Below are 18,586 nucleotides of genomic sequence, written 5' to 3'. Positions count from 1 at the left end.
GGGAGGGACCGGAGCGGGGCTGCCCGGCGCTGCAGCGGGCGGAGCCGGGGCTCCGCGGGGCCGCGCCCGCCCCCGCCTCCCGGCCGAGCCCAGCCGTACCGTGACCGAACCGAGCCGAGCCGGGCGCTACCGAGCGGCTCCGAGCCCAGCCGAGCCGTGCCGAGCCCAACCGCACCGGCCGGCACCGGGCTGCGGTCCCGGGCGGCCCCGGCGGTACCGGGGCCTCGGCGCTCTCCGCGGTGCTGAACGGAGCCGCCGCGCCCGCAGGACGCGCCGCCGGCGGGGCCCGGCTCGGCCCGGCCCGGCCCGGAGCGGCTCGGCCCGGCGCGGCGCGGCGGCCGCGGGGGATGGAGCCCTTCCTCGGCTGCACCGGCGCCGCGCTCCTGCTCTGCTTCAGCTACGCCGGTCTGCGGCCGGTGGAGGCAGGTAAGGGCCGCCGGGCCCCGGGAGGGGCTGCCCCGGGGCGGGGGGGGGGGGGGGGAGGCTGCGGGGAGCACGGGTGGGAGCGGTGGGTGCAGCGTGGGCAGGGCTGCGCCCAGGGGACGGAGTCGGGGGGGCATCGCCGGCCGGGACTTTGTCGGGAATTGGGTTCGGAAGAGACGGGCGATTTCGGACACACGGCCCCCAGTCTTGGGAAGCGCTGAGGTCTCGCTCCCACCCGTGTCCCAGCGTGGGCGCTTCCAGGCGGCCCTGGGGAAGGCGGCTCGTGGAAATGTGGCGTGGAAAGAGGGGCTCGGGGAGGGCAAACAGAGCCCCTTGCCCAGCGCCGGGCACGGGGGAGGCGAAGGCGCTCCTGCCCCTGCCCCTGCTCGTGCCGCAGGGCTGAACTAGAGCAGAGGAGGCAAAGCGGATCCGCTCTGCCAACGCCACGGCGCGTCAGCCTTGGCATCCCCCTCCCCGACGCCTGCTCGCCCCGGGCCGCCCGGGGCCCAGCCAGGCACGGCCGGGAGCCACCTCTCCGTGGGGCACAGCGCATCCCGGCCACGGCAAACCAGGCCCCTTCGAGCTGAAGCGGGGGATCTTTCGGGAAGGCGAAGGTCCCCATGAGCTAGCTCTAATTTTGGAGCCACCAGGACGTGCTCAGCCTTCACCCGAGCACCCTGTGCACGGGTGCCACGTCTCGGTAGGTGCTGGTGGGTGCTTCCCAGCCCGAGCCAGACGCCCTCCCCGGCTCCTTGTAGCCAGCCGGAGGGCTGTCTCCCTCCCTGGCTGCAAGATGTTGGTGGAACAGCTGCTTTGATTTGCAAAACGCTGATTGCCAGAATATCTTACATTCCAGGAGGCTGGGGGTGACTGTTAGGGTTGCAGAGCTCCGGGGAGTGGAAATTCCTGCGCCCGAGCCAGCCCCGGGAGTTGCCGGAGTTACATTCGCCCTCGTCCTGCCTGCGCTGGGGCTGCAGCAACCCCCCGAATGCCTTCGGCTCCGACACACGCGTGTGCCAGACATCGGCACTCTGAAGTTGCCGTTTCACAACTGACGGGGATTAATGAAACATTCCCAAAAGGAGGGAGCGATGGGGAAAGCGCCGCGGCACAATGGAGGCGTCTGCAATTGTAACAGCCCTTATGATTTTCTGTAAACTAGGCCACTTCCCCTGCTCTTCCTTATCCTTGAATCACCTCAGTCAGCGTCTGAGAGTAAACATGGAGTTGTGTCCTTGCCCAAAATCGCCTCCTGCTCCTGTCTTACCGGCAGCGTTTCTGTGCCGTAAGGCGTCCGTGCCACGCTAGGCGCCGGGCAGCTCTGGAAGCACGGATAACCGCCCCGTCTTGCAGCTACGGCGGGCGGCGGGGAGGCAGGACCGGTACCGGGCTCTGCCGAAGCTGCGTGACCTTGGTGCTGTGCCACGCACCCCCGCTGCCTCCTCTTTCTGTGCTTCGCTTCGCCAAGGGTGGCGATGTGCTCTCCCTGCGCCCCGGCGAGGCAGTGAACTTGTGCTGTCCCTGTTTTTCAGAGAGGGAAAAGAGGAATGAGGGGATGGAGTGATTTTCCCAAGGTCACACAGAGGTAGCGGCAGCGTCACCACCAGCTCTGGGTCCCCAGCTCTGCCCGACGATGTGGCCACAAGGCCACCAAGGTGTGCAAGCCAAGAGTCACTGGGAAAGCCCGTGGAGAGGAAACCGTCCCCAGCGGGGCCAGGCAGGGATGGAGGCTTGGCGGTGCCTCCCCTTCGGACCCAGCGCTCATGCGTGTGGGTTTAAATAATGCCTGTTGTGCAAGTTAAAGCTGCTGTCCCCAGGAGAGGAACGGTGCAAATCCCCCCTGCCGAGGCAGCGGCGAGGGCTGGGGAGCGAGCGGCAGAGCACGGACCCTGCTCTGAAAGGGGGCTTTGGCCAGCCAGGACCGTTTTTTGGCAAGGTGATGCCAAGGTGAGCGAGGAGGCAGGACCAGGACAAGCTGAGAAATCCCCTCCACACTAACGCTCTCCGATAGCCCTCAGCATCCCACCAGCGCCGCGCGGGTAAAGCCCTCCACCTCCCTCCTACTGCTGCCTGCACGAGAAAACATTCGGGATGGTTGGCAAGTCAGAACTACAACTGAATTTTGCCCCAGCGCTTGCTCTGGCAGCGGGACGGCCTGCCCTGCCCAGCCCGCGCGGTCCGAGGTGCCAGCAGCCCCCTCCTCGTTAGGCCGCGGTAACGACGAGGGAGGTGAACTGTGCCGGGCTGGGTGGCGCAGGGCTGCCGTTAAGGGCTGAAGATCAGCAGGGTGATGCTGCGTAATGATGATGAAAGACCCCAAAATAGGTCACGGCCCCTGCAACTTGCTAGGGCCAACAGCAGCCCTGCAAGGTGCCTGCCTGTAGAGCAGCTCAAGTCAGGTTTATTCCTGCGAGCGGGAGGGGAAGGAGAGCACATTGCTCAGGCGGAGGTGAAACCTCACCCTCCGGCACAGCTCCGGGCCCCGTCCAGCTCTCAGCCTTCACCGGCCTCCAGTCCAAGCAACCCCTGAGCAGCTCCGCCACCTCTGCTGCCCAAAAAGGGGCCAAACCCACCAGGCTGGAATCTGGTCGCTGCTCAGCTTTAAAGCAGCTCGGTGCTTTTGCGCCTCTCCTGTGTGTTCTCACACCCCGAGCCGCTCTGCAAACCAGGCTCTTCTTCCTCCGCTGAGGTTGGTCTCCATCCTCGCCTCCTCCCCAGACAGCCCCACCAGCGGCGGGGGGAAGGAGAGCAAAGCGAAGGTGACAGCCAGGCTGCAGATGCTCTTTCCCGACCTGTATCTCGCCGGGCACGCTCACCTCCTCCTCCGAGCTGGGGGAACTGAGCTCACCTGAAGTCTGGCAGGATCAAACCCAGAAGTGAGCGGGAGGCTCAGCATGCACGAGACAGCAGCGATCGGTCTGGCAGCTATTTGGAGATGGCAAACCAACCCACTCCAGCCCCTTCCCGTCTCACGGAGGCCACGGAGATTCCTGGCCAGCTGACGGATGGCGTAAGCACTTTATTGATTTCTGCATTCAGTGTAGGAGAGATTTAATTGAAATATGGAGGTTTCTAACCTCCGTGTCAGCCCCTCAGCAGGGATGTTGGTGTGCAAAGCAGCCAAGGTTGTGCCATCCTCTTCCAAACGCTGTCTCCTGCTGGGAATGTACCTGTGGAAAACGCAGATCCCTCCCAGAGAGGGACGCGCTCGCACACGTTAACCATGGCAGGATCCAAAAGCAGCCTTCATGGAGCGGTACCCAGGTACCGGTACCCTCATCCTTTGGGCATTTATTGTCAAATAAACCCCTCCTGGTTTGTACAGTACCCAGAGGCCAAATTAAGGCTTGACTCAAGTATAATTCAGTTAAAAGCAGAAATGTATTGAGCACCGAAGCATGCAAATCTTTATGTGTGCAGTAAAAATCAGTGTTGGATACACGAGCAGAGCTGGGTCGGGACCAGGCAGCAAACTCCCGGGAGCGGTCTGGGCACCGGCATCCAGTGGCCGTCCGGGAAACTCCAGACCCTCTGCCTCTGACCGATTTCTCTCTTGTTTCTCTAATATCATGTAGGTGTGGGCTGAGAAGAGCTAGAAAAGACCGTGGTACCCAGTCCTCCCCGGACATTCGGGTCCTGGATAAAACGTGCCAGGGCAATGACTCTGCTCGGGGCTGGCAGCGTTAAAGCCCAAGTCATGGCACTGGTGAGAGCTGAGCGACTCCTGCCCAACTCCTGCCCGACTCCTGCCCGGCTTCGGGACTCAGAGAGTCAGAGGTTTGGCAGCATGGGACATTCTCCAAAGTAGAAATCCCCCTTCTTCCTGCCCTAAGGAATTCCTGATAGCTGGGCTGGAGACAGAGAGCATCTCCGTGCTCCCTGAAAGGGCTCCGTCCTCCCTGACAGCATTTCCACCCGGACATTTGGGCACCCACTCACTGAGGCATGGGCGATAGGGCTGGGGGGGGTGAGAGGGGCCTGGCCTCTTAATATCCCGTTTGTACAGGGGAGTGGGCGGTCAGCAGGAAATAATTACCTCTTTCCCAGACTGAAGAACCCCCGGTTGGTCTTTCTGCTCTTTGAAATTCTCAGAGCTTAGCAAATAGCTCCACTTCCCATGCGACCGGGAGCGGGATGGCAGCGGTGGGCCCTGCTCCCTCCCACTCCCCCGCAGGCTCCCTTCATTAAAACACTCGGGGAAGCTGAACAGCACGTCAGTCCTTCCTACATACCCCATAAAGCTGACAAGCAATTATATCCACTGAAGAGAGCCATGCTGGGAGAGCAAAGAAAGGCTCAGAAAGGCAGGGAAAGCAGGTCTTTTTGTGCCCACGCTCAGGGAGCGGGCAGCAGTGCTTTGCGGAGAGGATCACACGGGACCTTACGGGACGCTCCTTCCCCTTGCAGGTCGTGTCCTTCCATCTCCCGTGTCCGCAGGGAAGGTTGCTGTGCAGGAACAAAGGGCTACTGGGATTTAAGGCTGACATTCACCGCTTCCCGCAGGAAAGGGCAGGCAGCTTGCAGGTGGATAGCACCGAAGGAGCCGCTTCAGAGCCTCGGCAGGCGCTCTGCTCGCTGGACCATGTCCTAGGGGCTCTGAAGCAGCTGGGCCTTTCACAGCAGGAAAGGGGCTGCCTGTGGGAGAGGAGCAAACTGAATCGGAAAATGCTGTGACTACAGCGTACCCTTGCCCGTGGAGGAAGCAACTGCACTTCACTCCAGGCACTTCCAAGCAGCTGGAGTTTCCAGGACAGTTGAATTCAGAAGGAGCAGATCTGGGGGGAGGCTGGGCCCCTTGCCTGGGGAGATAAAGCCAGGAACAGGCTCTAATTCCAAACCTGTGGGCTGACCACAGGATGCGGGTATGATATTTCCACAGATTCCTCCTCTTACTCTGAGCAATAATTCCTCCAGCAGCTTGCATGGCTGAAGGCAGAAGTTGGCTCTCACCCCCAGCCCCACCGTAAAGAGCTCATGGCAGAAGGTGCAAACCGAGAGTGGCTTCACAAGAGAGAGACACGCCAGGAAGGAGAGGGAGCGTGGCAGAGGAGCCGGGAGCTCTGAGCATCTCCTAGCCATGTCTTTGTGGCCTAGGTACCCCCTGATCCTAGAGGTGCCAGGCAAGGCACCCTGGTGTCTTGGACACCCCCCTTGCTCACCCCACCGCCCTCGATCAGCAGCCCGCCTTTCGCAGCAGCGGGATGGAGACAAACCTTCTTCCCTCTCATTTTCCCTCCCCGTCCCATCCACGCTACAGCTCCGATGGTGAAGGCAACACAAGGGGCAGGCGGGTGGTTTCCTCTGCCTTGTGCCAGCAGCTGCTGTGTCGACAATGAAAAGCCAGGGAGGAATCAGCCCAAAACTGTAAAGTGTGGGTTGGTTTTTTTTTTTCTCTCTCTCTCAAATAAAAGTCCATTAATAATCAGCAAAGCGTTTAATGAGAGGCTAGAAGGAGTTCTCACCATTAAGAGGGGATTAAGGGTAATCTTCATCGCTCATGGCTCCTTGCTGTGCGGAGGCGGTTCTGACCTGCTCTTGCCAAAAGGGCCCCAGGTGGGTAGGAGCGAGGCCGGGCTGGGACACACGGCCCTGGGGATGCAGGACTGCGACTCACCTGATGAAGGGTCCCTGTGGGAAGGAAATAAGACATGGTTTAAGCATGACCAGTTTTGAAGCAGCCATTCACATTTAAAAATCATCATGATTTCCTCTCGATGAATCAGGGCCTCCCCTTAAGGAGGGGGCTGCAAATTCTGCTGACATGAAAACGAGAGCAACTTTTCATCCTAACACACAGCTCTAATTCAAATTTGGCCAAACAGATCCTCTGCCAGTTTGCAATGTGTGATTTGCTCCAGCAGGCATCGCGGCCTCTGCACTGGGATGAAGCTAAACTGCTAAACCAGAAATCTTGCACCATATGGGTCCCTTACAGACCAGACAGGGGATGCGCTGTCCTCGGCGTCTCTGGAGTAAACGTGCATGAGCAGGGTTTGATGCACAGCATGTTCCTTGCTATCTCGCTCGCAGCAGGGAAGGAACGGCCCCTGGGGCCATCCCACCCTCTGTGCCTGCTCCCAGAACACCAGCGGCTTCCCTGGCCGCCACAGGCACAGAAGCAAAGTTTCCAGGAGTTGTACGTGACTCTAGAAGGAACCAAACGTTTGGATTTGGCACCTCAAGGCCCTGCTAGAGATGCTGACCCCCTACAGCCAGCTGGGAAACAGAAATTACATCTTCTGCACTCGACCTCAGCCGGGTTGGCACTACAAAGAGCTGTAATTGGCCCAGGGAGCCAAAAGCGGTGTGGAATATCTTGGAACAGTGATTAGATTTTAGAAAGTCATGATCTCATCATGCATCTCCTGGGAGCGAGGAGAAAAGCATCCTCACAGATTAAAATTTTGGTTCCAAATTATTCATTCAGCTCTGGGAGCAGGAAACTCATTTTCCTGGCTTTGTATTTCTGTCAAACGCTGTGCTTAATTCTCTTTTCATATCACTTTTATACTGGTTTGACACCACTGATTTATGTGTAGCTGCTCCTCATCTGTGGTAGTGAAAGGAAAGGCACGCTCAGATCTGCTGTCCTAGATTTCACTGTATCATCTGCTGACTTCAGCTACCCCGTCTCTCAGGTATTACTACAACGGGGGGTTTCTAGAGTGCTCTCGACCACCCAGACCAGCTGATTTCGCCCCCGCCTACATTCAGAGTCCTGCTTTGCAGGCGCCAAGCCCTGGGCTGCGGCTTTGCCGAGTGCTTCCCTTCTGCCTCACAGCCCTCCACCCTCTCACCAATTCCCAGAGAGGTTGTTCGCTCTTCTTCTCCAGCTCTGCTAGGTCTTTCCGACGCCCCCACATTTTAGGTCATCAGGAAACGCAGACACTTTTTATGCTGTGCCTCCCTCAAGGTCACAGATTTCAAAGGGGACTCAGGCACCAAGTGGGCTGTGCCGTACATTCCCTTTTCCCAGCCCGAAGCTTTTTCCCCGAGACTCTGCTCTCTGTTCCTGTGGGGTTAATTCATCTCTTTTCAAAGGCCTCCTCAGCCTAAGCTGGGTAAATCAGTGGTAGCTCCTGAAAAAAATTTAGCTCCTAAAAAAAGTTTAGCTCCTAAAAATATCTGGGAAAGACAACCATGCCGGGATTTAACTGTACAGCTGTACTCTGAGAAGGGCGAAGTGCCTGGCTGCAGCTGGAGACTGTTTTGTCTCCATCTCTCAACTCCGTCATGTCCTCCGTATGTTCTAGCAAATTCATCAGGCATGACTCACAGACCTTCCCTGTACGCATTCCCGTCTGCTGACTGCCCCTTCCTAAAATTAGACCCTACTCTTGTTGGCACACGGGTTCGGTCACGGGGGAAGGTGGAGAGCTGCAGACCCACGTCCCTTCCTTGTGTCCCAGCAGGGAGCTGAGTCCAGAAGGGACTGGTGCTCAGGCTGAGGAGGACGATCTGTCAGCTTGTCCTTGGCCCTGCTGCTGCAGTGGAGGGTGAGGAGGATAAATGCTTCCATTCTCCGAGAGCTGGCTGGAGACCACTGCCTCAGGCCAGCCCCTGAGAGATGAGAATGCTCTGGGTCAATACCGACTTGATCATCTACTCCAGAGAGGGAGGATACCTCCCCCTGTGAAATCCTGGAGACCAGGACTGCTTGCTGCTCCTCTGTCTAAAGTCCCAAATTCGTGTGAACTCATCCGTGCACCTTTCAGCGATCTTTTTCCTCACTGAAGGACTCACTAGAATCAGTCTGGATCCCAACGGCTTTTCCAGACATCCTGTTCCTAAGGGTCTCACGGGTGGGTGTGGGTCTCCCATCTGCTAGAAGGAAGGGCTCTGAAGGCTGGACTCTGGGTGTTGTCTGGGGAGGAGAGAAAGGAATAAGGTCATCGCTCTGCTAAGCGTGGAACAGCACTGACCTTCAGCCGGGGAATTTTGTGCTCCTGTTATTTTCTCTGCTCCCAGGGGAACATTCACCAGGAGTGAAGTCAGTTGTTAGGAGACACTGACACTACAGCTAGAATATTTTCGGCCGCATTCAGGCGGCTGGGACTGACTATAAATCCAACAAGTGTTACTGGAGACGTGCACACATGCATCCTTCTTTTACTGTTGACCTCAGCCCCAGCCCCAGCCCCAGCAGGGCAGTGTTGTGCAATGGTTACAAAGCACTGAAAGTAGTATTCTTTGATGAGAGTCAGAAAAAATGACTCCTTCTCACTCTACTGACCTCCTGGGGATAGTCAGAGTCCTAGCAGTCTCGTTAGCATTTACTGCCTTTGGCTTCGGGGCACAAGCTGCAGATTGTGAATTAAATTTGACCAGAGGAGAGGGAACAGGAGTCCAACCTGCTGCACCGAGCACTGGAAGGACTGGGCCAAGCCTACAAGGTAAAACCTTCCCCCTGGGATGCCAAGAGGGGCTTGGCACCGTGCAGCTCCCTCGGGAAGAGGCTCCCGGTGAGGGCGTGCAGGAGCCCAGCTGGTGCATCAGAGCCCAGCTCTCCTTGGCAAGGCTGGCAGCTACGCAGATCCACCCTGCAGCTGGAAATGCAGCTGCGCTCTGGAGTAGGGAATGAACACGGAGCCTTGGGCTACTGCTTTCATGGCCTGCCCTTTTCACATTACAGCGGTCCGTCGGTGCTGTTGCAGCATGCTCTGTCCTGTTAGCTGTAAGCGGATGGTTGCTGGACATCCTCCGACCATCTGAGAGACAGCCCATCAGCTGCAAAACGTGTATAAAAAAATTTTCTGTCAAACTAACAGGGAAAAGCAAAAGAAACACTCCCATTTACTACTCCTGCATTTCAAACCTCCAGAGTGCTCATCAAAGCGTTCAGTTTTCATACTTCCAAGGCAGATTTTGCGTTTCCTCCCAGCTGTCACTGTCAGACTGTAATGGGAAACAACAGAGCAAACGTGGTACGTGGCTGGGACGGAAGAGATGAATGAGCTACTCGGTGGTCTGCTGTGTTGTCAGAAGAAACTCTTCCCAAGGGTCAGTTATTTCACACGTGTCTAATGCAACTCATGTTCTCAGCAGAGATCTCACTGGTAATTAAGACATGGAGTACTTGCAATTTCCAGGTCCCATATCCAGAACCATACCCAGGAAGGACCGTGAACGAGGTCCTTTCCCGCTCCCTTCCTCGCTCTTGCTCTGTCTCCCGCCTGCGGCTGTGACTTTGCCTCTGTAAAGGCTCTGCTCTCCCTCCTTGCAGACAGCCCGTCGGCTCCAGTAAATGTCACAGTCAAACACCTGAAAGCCAACTCAGCCGTTGTGACTTGGGATGTTCTGGAAGATGAAGTTGTCATTGGATTTGCAATTTCCCAACAGGTATGGTGCCGACAGTCACCCAGTTTCGGTCATGTTCATCTTCACCCCAGGTCCCCTCAGTTTCCAAATTCTCTTGCTGCAGTTTAAGCCCATTCCTTCTCGTCCTGTCCCTCGTGGTCTGGGAGGGAACTTGGCTTCCCGTCCTCTTTGCAGCAGCACTTCATGTATTGGTAGCTGCAGAGAGGAAAGGGTCCGACGGTCTCCACGTCCGTGGCGGACAGGGCTGGAAGCAGTGGTCTTAGATGACAGCAGTGCACACGGGAGGCCTCTCCACCACTCTGTGCTCTCCTCTCTCGGCTTCCAGAAGAAGGACGTGCGGATGCTGCGCTTCATCCAGGAGGTGAACACCACCACCCGCTCCTGTGCCCTCTGGGACCTAGAGGAGGACACTGAGTACATTGTGCATGTCCAGTCCATCAGCATCCAAGGCCAGAGCCCTGCCAGTGAGCCAGTCCTCTTCAAGACCCCCAGGGAAGCTGAGAAACTAGCCTCTAAAAATAAAGGCAAGTGTGGGTGAGTTCCTATGTGGCCCCTGGGACGCCCAGGCAGCGCAGGGCTCCGCAGAGAGGAAAGCAGTGTCCTGTGCAGTGAGAATAGCGGGGTTAAACACAGGCAGGGCTGAGCGCCCTCTCCCAGCCCCACGTGGACAAGCGGGATGCCCTGAGCGTACCCAGCAGACGAGGCTGATGGGTGCACAAAGCGACAGGGACATGCTGCCGAAGGCTGGCTGTTCATTTCTCCCATTTCAGATGAGATTTAACAGGCAAAGTGAGGAGGAGAAGGTTTCCAGACTGGGAGCTGTGTGTCCAGTAACCTTGCAAGTGGAGAATGCCAGGGAAAATTCCTGAGCAGCCTGTGAACACATGGGGAAATAGACCCCTGGATGGCACTGGGCACACCACCACTGTGCTCACAGGGCACTCGGGGGGATTCGCTGAGCCTCCTGAGCTTGGATTCCAGGACAGTGGGGGGGAAATATACCCAGAGATTGCCACTCTTCTTACATTTCAGGTATTTCTGCCAAATCACAGAATCACAGAAAGCTGAGGTTGGAAGGGACCTCTTGAGATCACCTAGTCCAAACCCCTGCTCAAGCAGGGTCAGCTAGAGCAGGTTGTCCAGGATCATATCCAGTTGGGTTTGAATATCTCCGTGGAGGAAATCAGGCACTTCCTCACTGGCAGCTCCTTCACTTGTTCCTCTTAAGCCAAACCAGACTGTCGAAGGTTTTCTGTCAGCAAGAATCTCTGCTACAAAAAGGGCTAGGGAGTCCGGGGGTCTGGGACATAAAGGGTTACTGCCTGCCTACTGAGGACCCAGCCTGTTGCAGGGCTTTTGGCCGTGGTTCCTAGGATGTTGTGAGCTCTTGACTCTTTCTGCTAAAATGATTTGGTGTCTGTAAATACTGAATTGCTGTTCCTCTGAAAGCACTAAGAGGAGAACTGCTTCCCTCCCTGGAGGCCTGAACTGTAATCTTCTTAGTGCTTTGAAGCCAAGGAGGTGCATTACACCCCGCAAAAAGGCTCTACTCATTTCTAAATCCCATGGCTCCACTGAAAAATATCACGCCAGGCTCCACACTCCTGAGCTGGGAGAGGAACTGCTGAAGCATGCAAGGCGTTGTGACAGGCGCAGACGGCACTAACAGAGACCAGAGCCAGAGCAGAGCGAGCCGCCACGGGGCCAGATAACATGTGGACTTACCCCATGGCAGCTCCTCTGCGGTAACTGCCTGGCGACCCTGGCTCACCGCTCCTCCCTCGCCCCATCTCCTGCAGGCTGTCAGGGGCAGTTGCTGCAGAGCAGCTGATGCTCTGCAAGTTCAAAGCGCAGCTCGTGCTGCTGGCACGGCTGACAGGCGAGGACTCTCTCCCTGTTAGCTTTGACCCTGACGCACTGATGATTTGAGGCAAGGGCACCGTTAAACCGGTGTCCAGTGCAGCCCGAGCCGTGCGGTTAGGTTTCACGATCTCTCTTTCCCCTTGTGCAGATGAGGTGACAATGAAGGAGATGGCGAAGAAAAACCAACAGCTGCGAGCGGGGGAAATTCTCATCATTGTTGTGGTGTTGTTTATGTGGGCAGGTCAGTTCAATCTTTCTGTCGAAAGCACGTAACAACCCTAGGGCCTGCTGGCTTGCTTGGTTTGCCTGTGTAATCATGTAAGACCTGAAAAGAAACCCTTCCTCCCATAAAGAGTCCTGTATATTCAGCTGTAAGGGCACCTCGGTTCCCTCTGCAGCACCACGAGTCGGGCAGTGCCAAAAGCAGGTGAATCAGTGGTTTGATCTGGTCCAGCAGGAAGTAGGTAATGGACTTGATGAACCAATTGCCTAATTCCCCATGGCTAATCCTGTAATCTCAATTTTTCCAGAACGCACTAATGATAATGCCCTCAGCCATCCAACAGGGTGCCTCGAGCCCTTCAAATGATACAGGTCACTGTAATTATCTGGCTATTATAAGACTCCTACTCTCATGCAAAACAGAAATTTAAAAGTCTCGTTCTCAACACCCACTATTACATATACGCCAAAACCCACTTCAAAATCTATTAAAATAATGGAAGCATTGAAAGAACAAATGGCCCCAAACATGAAAACACCAATAAACCCAGATCCTCTCACCATCCACTATTAAAATACAAAGAATAGTATTTAATAGGGAGAGGAGGGACATTAGCAGAAACATATTAACCAAAAGGAAGGAAAAGTCTACATGAGCTTGGGACGGTGGGAGGAGGAAGGACTAGCACGAGCTGGAAGCTGCTATCCAAAAGGGTGCTTTGGAGCCAAACTTCTGGCAATCTTTTGAAATTCCAGCCTAGTCCTCCTTACACCTTGCAGCCACTAATCCTTTTAATCCAAGCGGAGGCTCTGCTACAAGACAGCTACTGCAGTATATGATTTTATAAGCAAGACCGCATGCCCAGCTGCAGCTGAGAGCAGCCGGGGCTGTGGGAGATGCCGTAAAGCCATCCTAGGGCCACTTTGCTGTGGGATGCGATGGGCATAGCTAGGCACGGACATTAACACAGCCTCTAACAGAGCATCAGATAAATGTCCTTCGATATGAAGACCCCTCACTATGAGTTTCCGTAATATGTCCAAATATAGAAATTAAATTTCCAAAGAGAACCAAGAGTTTTCCCACGTGAGTTGGGGACCATGTTTCAATAGAGCTTATAGCAAATTGTGCCTAGGACAGATCTCGCTCATATGTTTTAAACTAGCAAACAGGGAGAGGAAAATGCCTCTGACTCCTGCTCCATCAGCTTAGCATGTCTGAAGTGGCTGCAGCTAGCCCGTCAGCTTGTTCCGTTTGGAAATTACATGCATGAGTTAATGGGAAATAAAGTTTGCACGTTTGTTTTCTATTTAGAGCCCCAGCCTCCCCCGGCTGCCAGTCAGCTGCTGCTCCTGCTGCAACGTAAAACATTAATGAAACACCAGTTGCTCCCTGCGAGCCACAGAGCATGGTGCCCAAAGGAGAATGGTTCAGGTGACCCGAGGAAATTGGCAGGCCAGGAAATTAGCGCTGTGGTAAACCTGCGATCCATGAAAGACATCCTTTGGCACTCCGTATTTAGTCCCCTTGTCCCAGGCAAACCGCTTTTCCACACACAGAGTGCGTAAACAGTCGCACAGAGAATTCTCCTCGGTCAGAAGAGAAACCCACCACAATAGTACTGAGGCTGACGACTTTGCCAACTTGTCGTTTCAGCAGTGAGCATAACGTTACGTCCTTTAAGATGTAAGGTGGTCTGTCATCTCTGCTGCTGTAAACTGTAACAGTCCTGAATTGATAGGGGTTGCATCAGTTTACTCCAGCAGAGGATTTGGCCCATTTATACTAGATTCTGCTGAGATGAGATACCTCCAAGGAGAGAACTGAAGAAGAAATCAGTCACTGATCTGAATTGAGATCTGTCACAAAAGAGGGGGACGGAGGGATTAACTGTGTCCTGTGCAGTTCTGCAAGGTTTCTTTCAAGTGAATCCAGGTGACACAGAATCAGATCCACGTGTAATATTTTTTTGCCCCGGAAAGTCCTGAGTTTACCGAGCATCATTTGCATTTCCAGAGACTGGACAGCAATTATTGCTAAAGACGATAACCAAATGAAAACCTAAACTAAATTACAAGGCTTCCAAAACCCCTGGTCCACGATCTTTTCGGCATTTATGTCAAGTTTTAGCTGTGCACATTCAAATTTAAATACCCTGCCAGTAAACACAATCATGAATAATTACACGAAGCAACTGAACAACTGATTCATCTCCCACTGTAGTATAATCTAAAACTCAGATCAGCGTCTGAACAAAGAATTCGCTAATACCAGATTTCCCTTCTAGACAGATGACTTACCTTTAAAAAGGCAAGTGGGTGGGGGGAAAATCTCTCTACATCTAGTGGGTTCTTTACAAAGTCTCAACATACAGCCCTTAACCTTGCCTGGCCATAACCTGAATGTATGACGATGGTTTAGCAAATGCAAACTGCAACCGGGCTGTGCCCAGGGCTCTGAAGTGAGACAAGAGCCAAGCTCTTGTGCTCTCTGTCTTTCTGGTGGTTTGCTTCTCTGTGCCTCGGTTTTACCATCAGAAATCACAGAAGGTGTGACTGTGGCAGACGTTAACCGATTCTCCTAGGATCAGCCATTTGTTCACATACGCAAGAAAGAATCTGGACCGCTGCATTTATCAGTAATACCTGGGGGCAGCTGCCATAACAACACCTCGCTTTATAAAGCGGTTTGCGATGATCTGGTGAAAGCTTTACGCACGTTTTGCTATTAGGGGAGCTGGAATATTTTTCAGGAAGGGAGAAGCAGCATCTGCCTGGGTCTGCTTAACCTCTGTGTTTGGAATCCGCAGGCAGAGAAGTTATTTGGTCAAAATGGCATATAAAAGCTTCCGAGAAAGACATTTGCAGTTGTCTTATGTGTCATGGCTGCCCCTGCTTTTCTCTTCATGTGCCTGCGTGTGTGGGAGGAAATTTCCACTGGCAGCTTTTGCTGCCGTCACTGTTGCATATTTGCAGATGTTGTCCTGCTGCTCAAAAGGCCCTGGCTCGTACCACAGGCAGGCAGGTATGGTACCTGCCTCTCATCTGCCAGCTCCAGCTCCTTCTCTGCACCCCACAGGAGCAAGATCAGAGCACACATTCATTAACCAGAAATTCCAGGAGCTCCCGTGTTTGCAAAGCAAAGATCCCATTTAACCGCACAGTTAGTGTTGATCGCAGTCCAAACGTAGGGCTTAAAACACTTGTCCCATTTAATGACAGCGAAGTTGGAATATAATTAATCTTCTGTCTTTCTGTCTAACTAGTTTAGTATAGAATTAGGCATTGAGAAGGAAACAGCCAGAGGGCTGACTAGCTGTGTTAGAAAATGATCTTTAGGAACAATTGTGAATGCTGCTGAGATCCCTACCAGAAGGCACAAAGCTGGCTGCGAAGCAAGGGATCTCTTGATCTCTGCAGGCTCCAGGGGCTGAGCTCATTTGTGTGATCACTAATGCTTCTTCCTGTTAGGGGTGATCGCCCTGTTTTGCAGACAGTACGATATCATCAAAGATAACGAGCCAAATAACAGCAAGGAGAAAGTCAAGAGCGCCTCGGAGAACAGCACTCCCGAGCACCAGAGCGGAGGGCTCCTCCGCAGCAAGGTGAGATGCTGCTGGCACGCAGTGGGGGACAGGGCAGACAATCAACTTCCAGCTGGGCTCCAGCTAAATTACCCAAAAAGCAGCCTCTTAAACATCCTCACTCCAGCCTCCTCCCTCCGGCTGGGATGCAGAAAGGAAACACCCCTTCACATCCATGCATGCCAGTACCACGGCTTCGTTAGTGGTCTGAGCCTCCCAGCCGCATCAGGACACCAGCGCTTCGCTCCCACCTCTGGATTAGCCTGCACGTCCATCAGTAAAAGAGATTCCAATCCGTATTTCTGAAATATCTGAACATCTCTGGAAGAAAAATGCACTGAGCGATGCTGCAGTCCCTGAGCTGCTCGGGTCCTCACCCTCACAGCAGCCCTTAGGTGGCATGTGGTAAAGGGGATATTGCTCCTGCAATTAACTGAAGAGCTGATCAGCAGGAGCACGGCGGGTAATACAAGTGACGTTAAAGGTATGCCATATCCATAACATAAGCAGACTCAAGCCTGTAATTTATACCAACTTATTTCAATTAATTTAACTTTTTTGTGTTTCTGTTCACAACTTGCACTCTGGCACATCCCCACCACTTCACATTTACTTATTATTTGAAATAGCCCACTAATTCATGCTCATTCAGAAGCAGACAGGGATGAACCACGCAACCCTAAAGCCTCAACTCCGGCCCTTTTTCATTATCCTGAGGGGATGGGAACAAGAACTTTTACAAAAACAAAACCTGACCAGCACACTGCACTGATCTCTGATGTGGTTTTTTTTCCTCCTCTCTTGCAATTCCTATACATCCTTTCTTCCTTTGTCTCCTCTTCTCTTCTAGTTTCCAAAAAACAAGCCCTCAGTGAACATCATTGAAGCGTGACAGCCTGCCATCTGATAGATGGACTCCATTCCTCACTCTCACTTTCTGCCTCTGAGCCTGGATGACTAGGGAGGTGAAATATTGTTGGAGCAATTTGGAAAGAGACCTAGTGATTGTCACTTGCTGGCATACACCTCCTTGTCTGTGTTCTGCAAAACATCGGGCCAGAAAGAAAAATCCTGCAAAAAAAAAACCCCTGAAATCCAAACAATTAAGATGGAAAAGCATCAGTGAGACAGCTGCTGCCAGTGATCCTGTACTGAACTCATGAATCGCCTGGGCTGGAGCAACTTCTCACGCACTCCTCTCCACCTTCACGCTCCGTCTTCTCAAACAGTTTTCCCGTCTTTGGATATGTACAAGGTTTTGTTGTATCTTTATTTTGTCTCACTGTCACTACATTTTGACAGTATTAACGTGAGCTCAGGCATCAGTCACTGTCACTCCTCTCCAAGCAAGAAAGGAGGAAAGCTCATTGCAGACATGACTAGCAACCAGATTTTGGCTGCTGTGTGCTCTCAGCTTGCTTTGTTCCATTGATGTGTGTTGTGTAACACGTCTTGCGGGTGGGTTTTTAAAAAACAAAAAAAAAAAAAAAGAAAAAAGAAAAAAGGCATACCCCAGTTTCCATTCCCACTGCGAGAATTCCCTGGTTGTTCTCCAGTTAGGCTGCAGCACACGTCTCCACCGTTGCTGTCTCTGCTATCTCGCACTGGTGCTCTTCAGCTCAGATAATCGGGGCACGCCGAACACCGAGGCACAGACCAGTATGAGGGGACACCAGAAGCCGTTATTTAGCTTCCAGGATAATTTCAATCATTTTCTTCATGGTATTTTCAGCTGGGCCTGTGTCCACCACCAGTGTGATAAAAGGTCCATAAAAATGTAGCCAGTCAGCAAAAAAAGAAAAAAAACCTCCCGATACCGGTTGCTATGCAAGGTCTCCAGTGGCAATAGCTATTTATTGCAAAAGGCTCTTGCCTAAGGGACCTTTTTCTGAGGGCTTAAGTTCTTAAATTGCTTCTTTTAGTAAGGTTCCTGTGGGAAGGTCTGGTTCTCCTTACACGTCCTGTCTGCACTATTTTTGTGACGTTGTAATGCTGGAGGCAGTCCTCCATAAAAAGGATGACGACGAACGGAAAAGGGGTTGGGCTTCTCCTCTCTAAGTGCTTGATGTTTGTAAGCTGACAGGATCCCGGGGATTGCTGGTGCTCTAGAAGCTGGTAGATGCAAGTCCATCACGTGGAAAAGTTTTTCTCTTTGTAGTGTGCCATGGGGTATCTGTATTTATTTAATGACTCCACAAGACCACTCCATATGCACTAGGGGATGAGGTAAGATCCTACTTGTTCCATCAAATACCAAGACAGGTTGGCCTGAGTAGGGTTTGAGTCTCATTACAACAAACCTGCGCTCGGATGAGCCTGGTTTAAAAGTCCCTGCAAAGAAACAGGCTGGCAGTAACCGAACTCAGCCATCTCTCCTCTTCCACTGCCACCAGCCTTTCCAAAACAGATGATTTGGGAGAAAGGCATTAGGAAGTCTGCTTGCAGATATGTTGGTGAACAAGCAAGGGCTTCCCTTGTGCTGGTTTCAGAAGGCAGGCCAACCCCAAAGGTCTCTTCAGTGGATCCTTTGCCAGAACATACTCCTCCATCACCAAGAGGGAGAGGTCAACACCTCTGATACAGACAGAGCAATAAACATTTTATAATGTACAATAAAAGATTAAAGGCATCTCTTGTGTCCTCTTAACGTCTGAATTTAGTAATATTTCACCTTGGCCTGCTTTGAGCAGAACACACACAATAGAACAGGGAGATTTTCCCTCTGTTTCCCAGGGACTACAGCATGAACTCTTTCCTCAAGGTCTGGGTGTAGAAAACCAGAAAGGTTCAGAGTTCACTCTGGTTGCGGGACGAGGGAAAAAAACAAACGGTTGCAACATAAATAGCACTACAGCCATACCTAGCCAGATTCTTCCGACGTGTCTGTTATCTCCTAAGAAAGAAACGTTATTTGGAATCCATACCCCTATAAAGGGAGATTTAGGACAGATGGTACAGCATGTGCAAAACGATAAGGGAGATGCTCTCTCCTAATCCTAGAGCAGACAGCCAAGCAAGCAGCCCTCAGAAGCCTGCTAGTGAGGAAATTCAGCCTGGTAATTTGGTGGGTTTGGGGGGTTGTGTGTCTGTTTTTAAAGACAGTTGTCCCTGGGAATTCAGACCATATCCCCTTTTTTACAGTAAATGTTGTTCCCTAGTGACAGGTTTAAACTCTC

At 53.1% G+C, this 18,586-nt stretch overlaps 2 protein-coding genes and 1 long non-coding RNA gene across 4 annotated transcripts in view; 2 read left to right on the top strand and 1 right to left on the bottom strand.

Annotated features, from left to right (window-relative positions):
* The first annotated feature begins 293 nt into the window (after positions 1-293).
* On the top strand, positions 294-18,039 carry FNDC5 (fibronectin type III domain containing 5). Its single transcript, XM_087760744.1, has 6 exons — positions 294-426; positions 9,647-9,762; positions 10,067-10,265; positions 11,753-11,845; positions 15,298-15,431; positions 16,261-18,039. The coding sequence occupies exons 1-6, from the start codon at positions 348-350 to the stop codon at positions 16,300-16,302; spliced, it is 663 nt and encodes a 220-aa protein (XP_087616870.1). The 5' UTR covers positions 294-347; the 3' UTR covers positions 16,303-18,039.
* On the top strand, positions 507-5,766 carry LOC148055391 (uncharacterized). Its single transcript, XR_015705443.1, has 3 exons — positions 507-1,123; positions 1,280-5,517; positions 5,681-5,766. It is a non-coding gene; the product is annotated as an uncharacterized LOC148055391 (long non-coding RNA).
* S100PBP (S100P binding protein) overlaps positions 4,926-18,586 on the bottom strand; it is a 33,249-nt gene continuing 19,588 nt past the window's right edge. The window contains exons 5-6 of one of the 2 annotated variants that reach the window (XM_087760718.1): positions 5,886-6,051; positions 4,926-5,058 (exon numbers count right to left, since the gene is read on the bottom strand). In XM_087760718.1, the coding sequence (XP_087616844.1) occupies positions 5,919-6,051 (133 nt within the window). In that variant the 3' untranslated portion in view covers positions 4,926-5,058; positions 5,886-5,918. Of the gene's footprint in view, positions 5,059-5,885; positions 6,052-8,166; positions 8,288-18,586 lie in introns of those variants that run through there. The other variant, XR_015705439.1, reaches the window with a different exon arrangement.

The sequence above is a fragment of the Nipponia nippon genome, unplaced genomic scaffold (assembly GCF_047370975.1).
Source record: "Nipponia nippon isolate SJK-2023a ecotype South Korea unplaced genomic scaffold, ASM4737097v1 scaffold_23, whole genome shotgun sequence".
Taxonomy (NCBI): Eukaryota; Metazoa; Chordata; class Aves; order Pelecaniformes; family Threskiornithidae; genus Nipponia; species Nipponia nippon.
This window is presented reverse-complemented; position numbering and strand designations above follow the sequence as displayed.

Excerpts from the sequence above, each read along its gene's own strand:
- FNDC5 (XM_087760744.1), top strand. The coding sequence starts at position 348 with ATGGAGCCCTTCCTCGGCTGCACCGGCGCCGCGCTCCTGCTCTGCTTC. Across the intron at positions 11,846-15,297 it reads GGTGTTGTTTATGTGGGCAG|GGGTGATCGCCCTGTTTTGC; the intron begins GTCAGTTCAATC and ends TCTTCCTGTTAG. Across the intron at positions 15,432-16,260 it reads GAGGGCTCCTCCGCAGCAAG|TTTCCAAAAAACAAGCCCTC; the intron begins GTGAGATGCTGC and ends CTTCTCTTCTAG.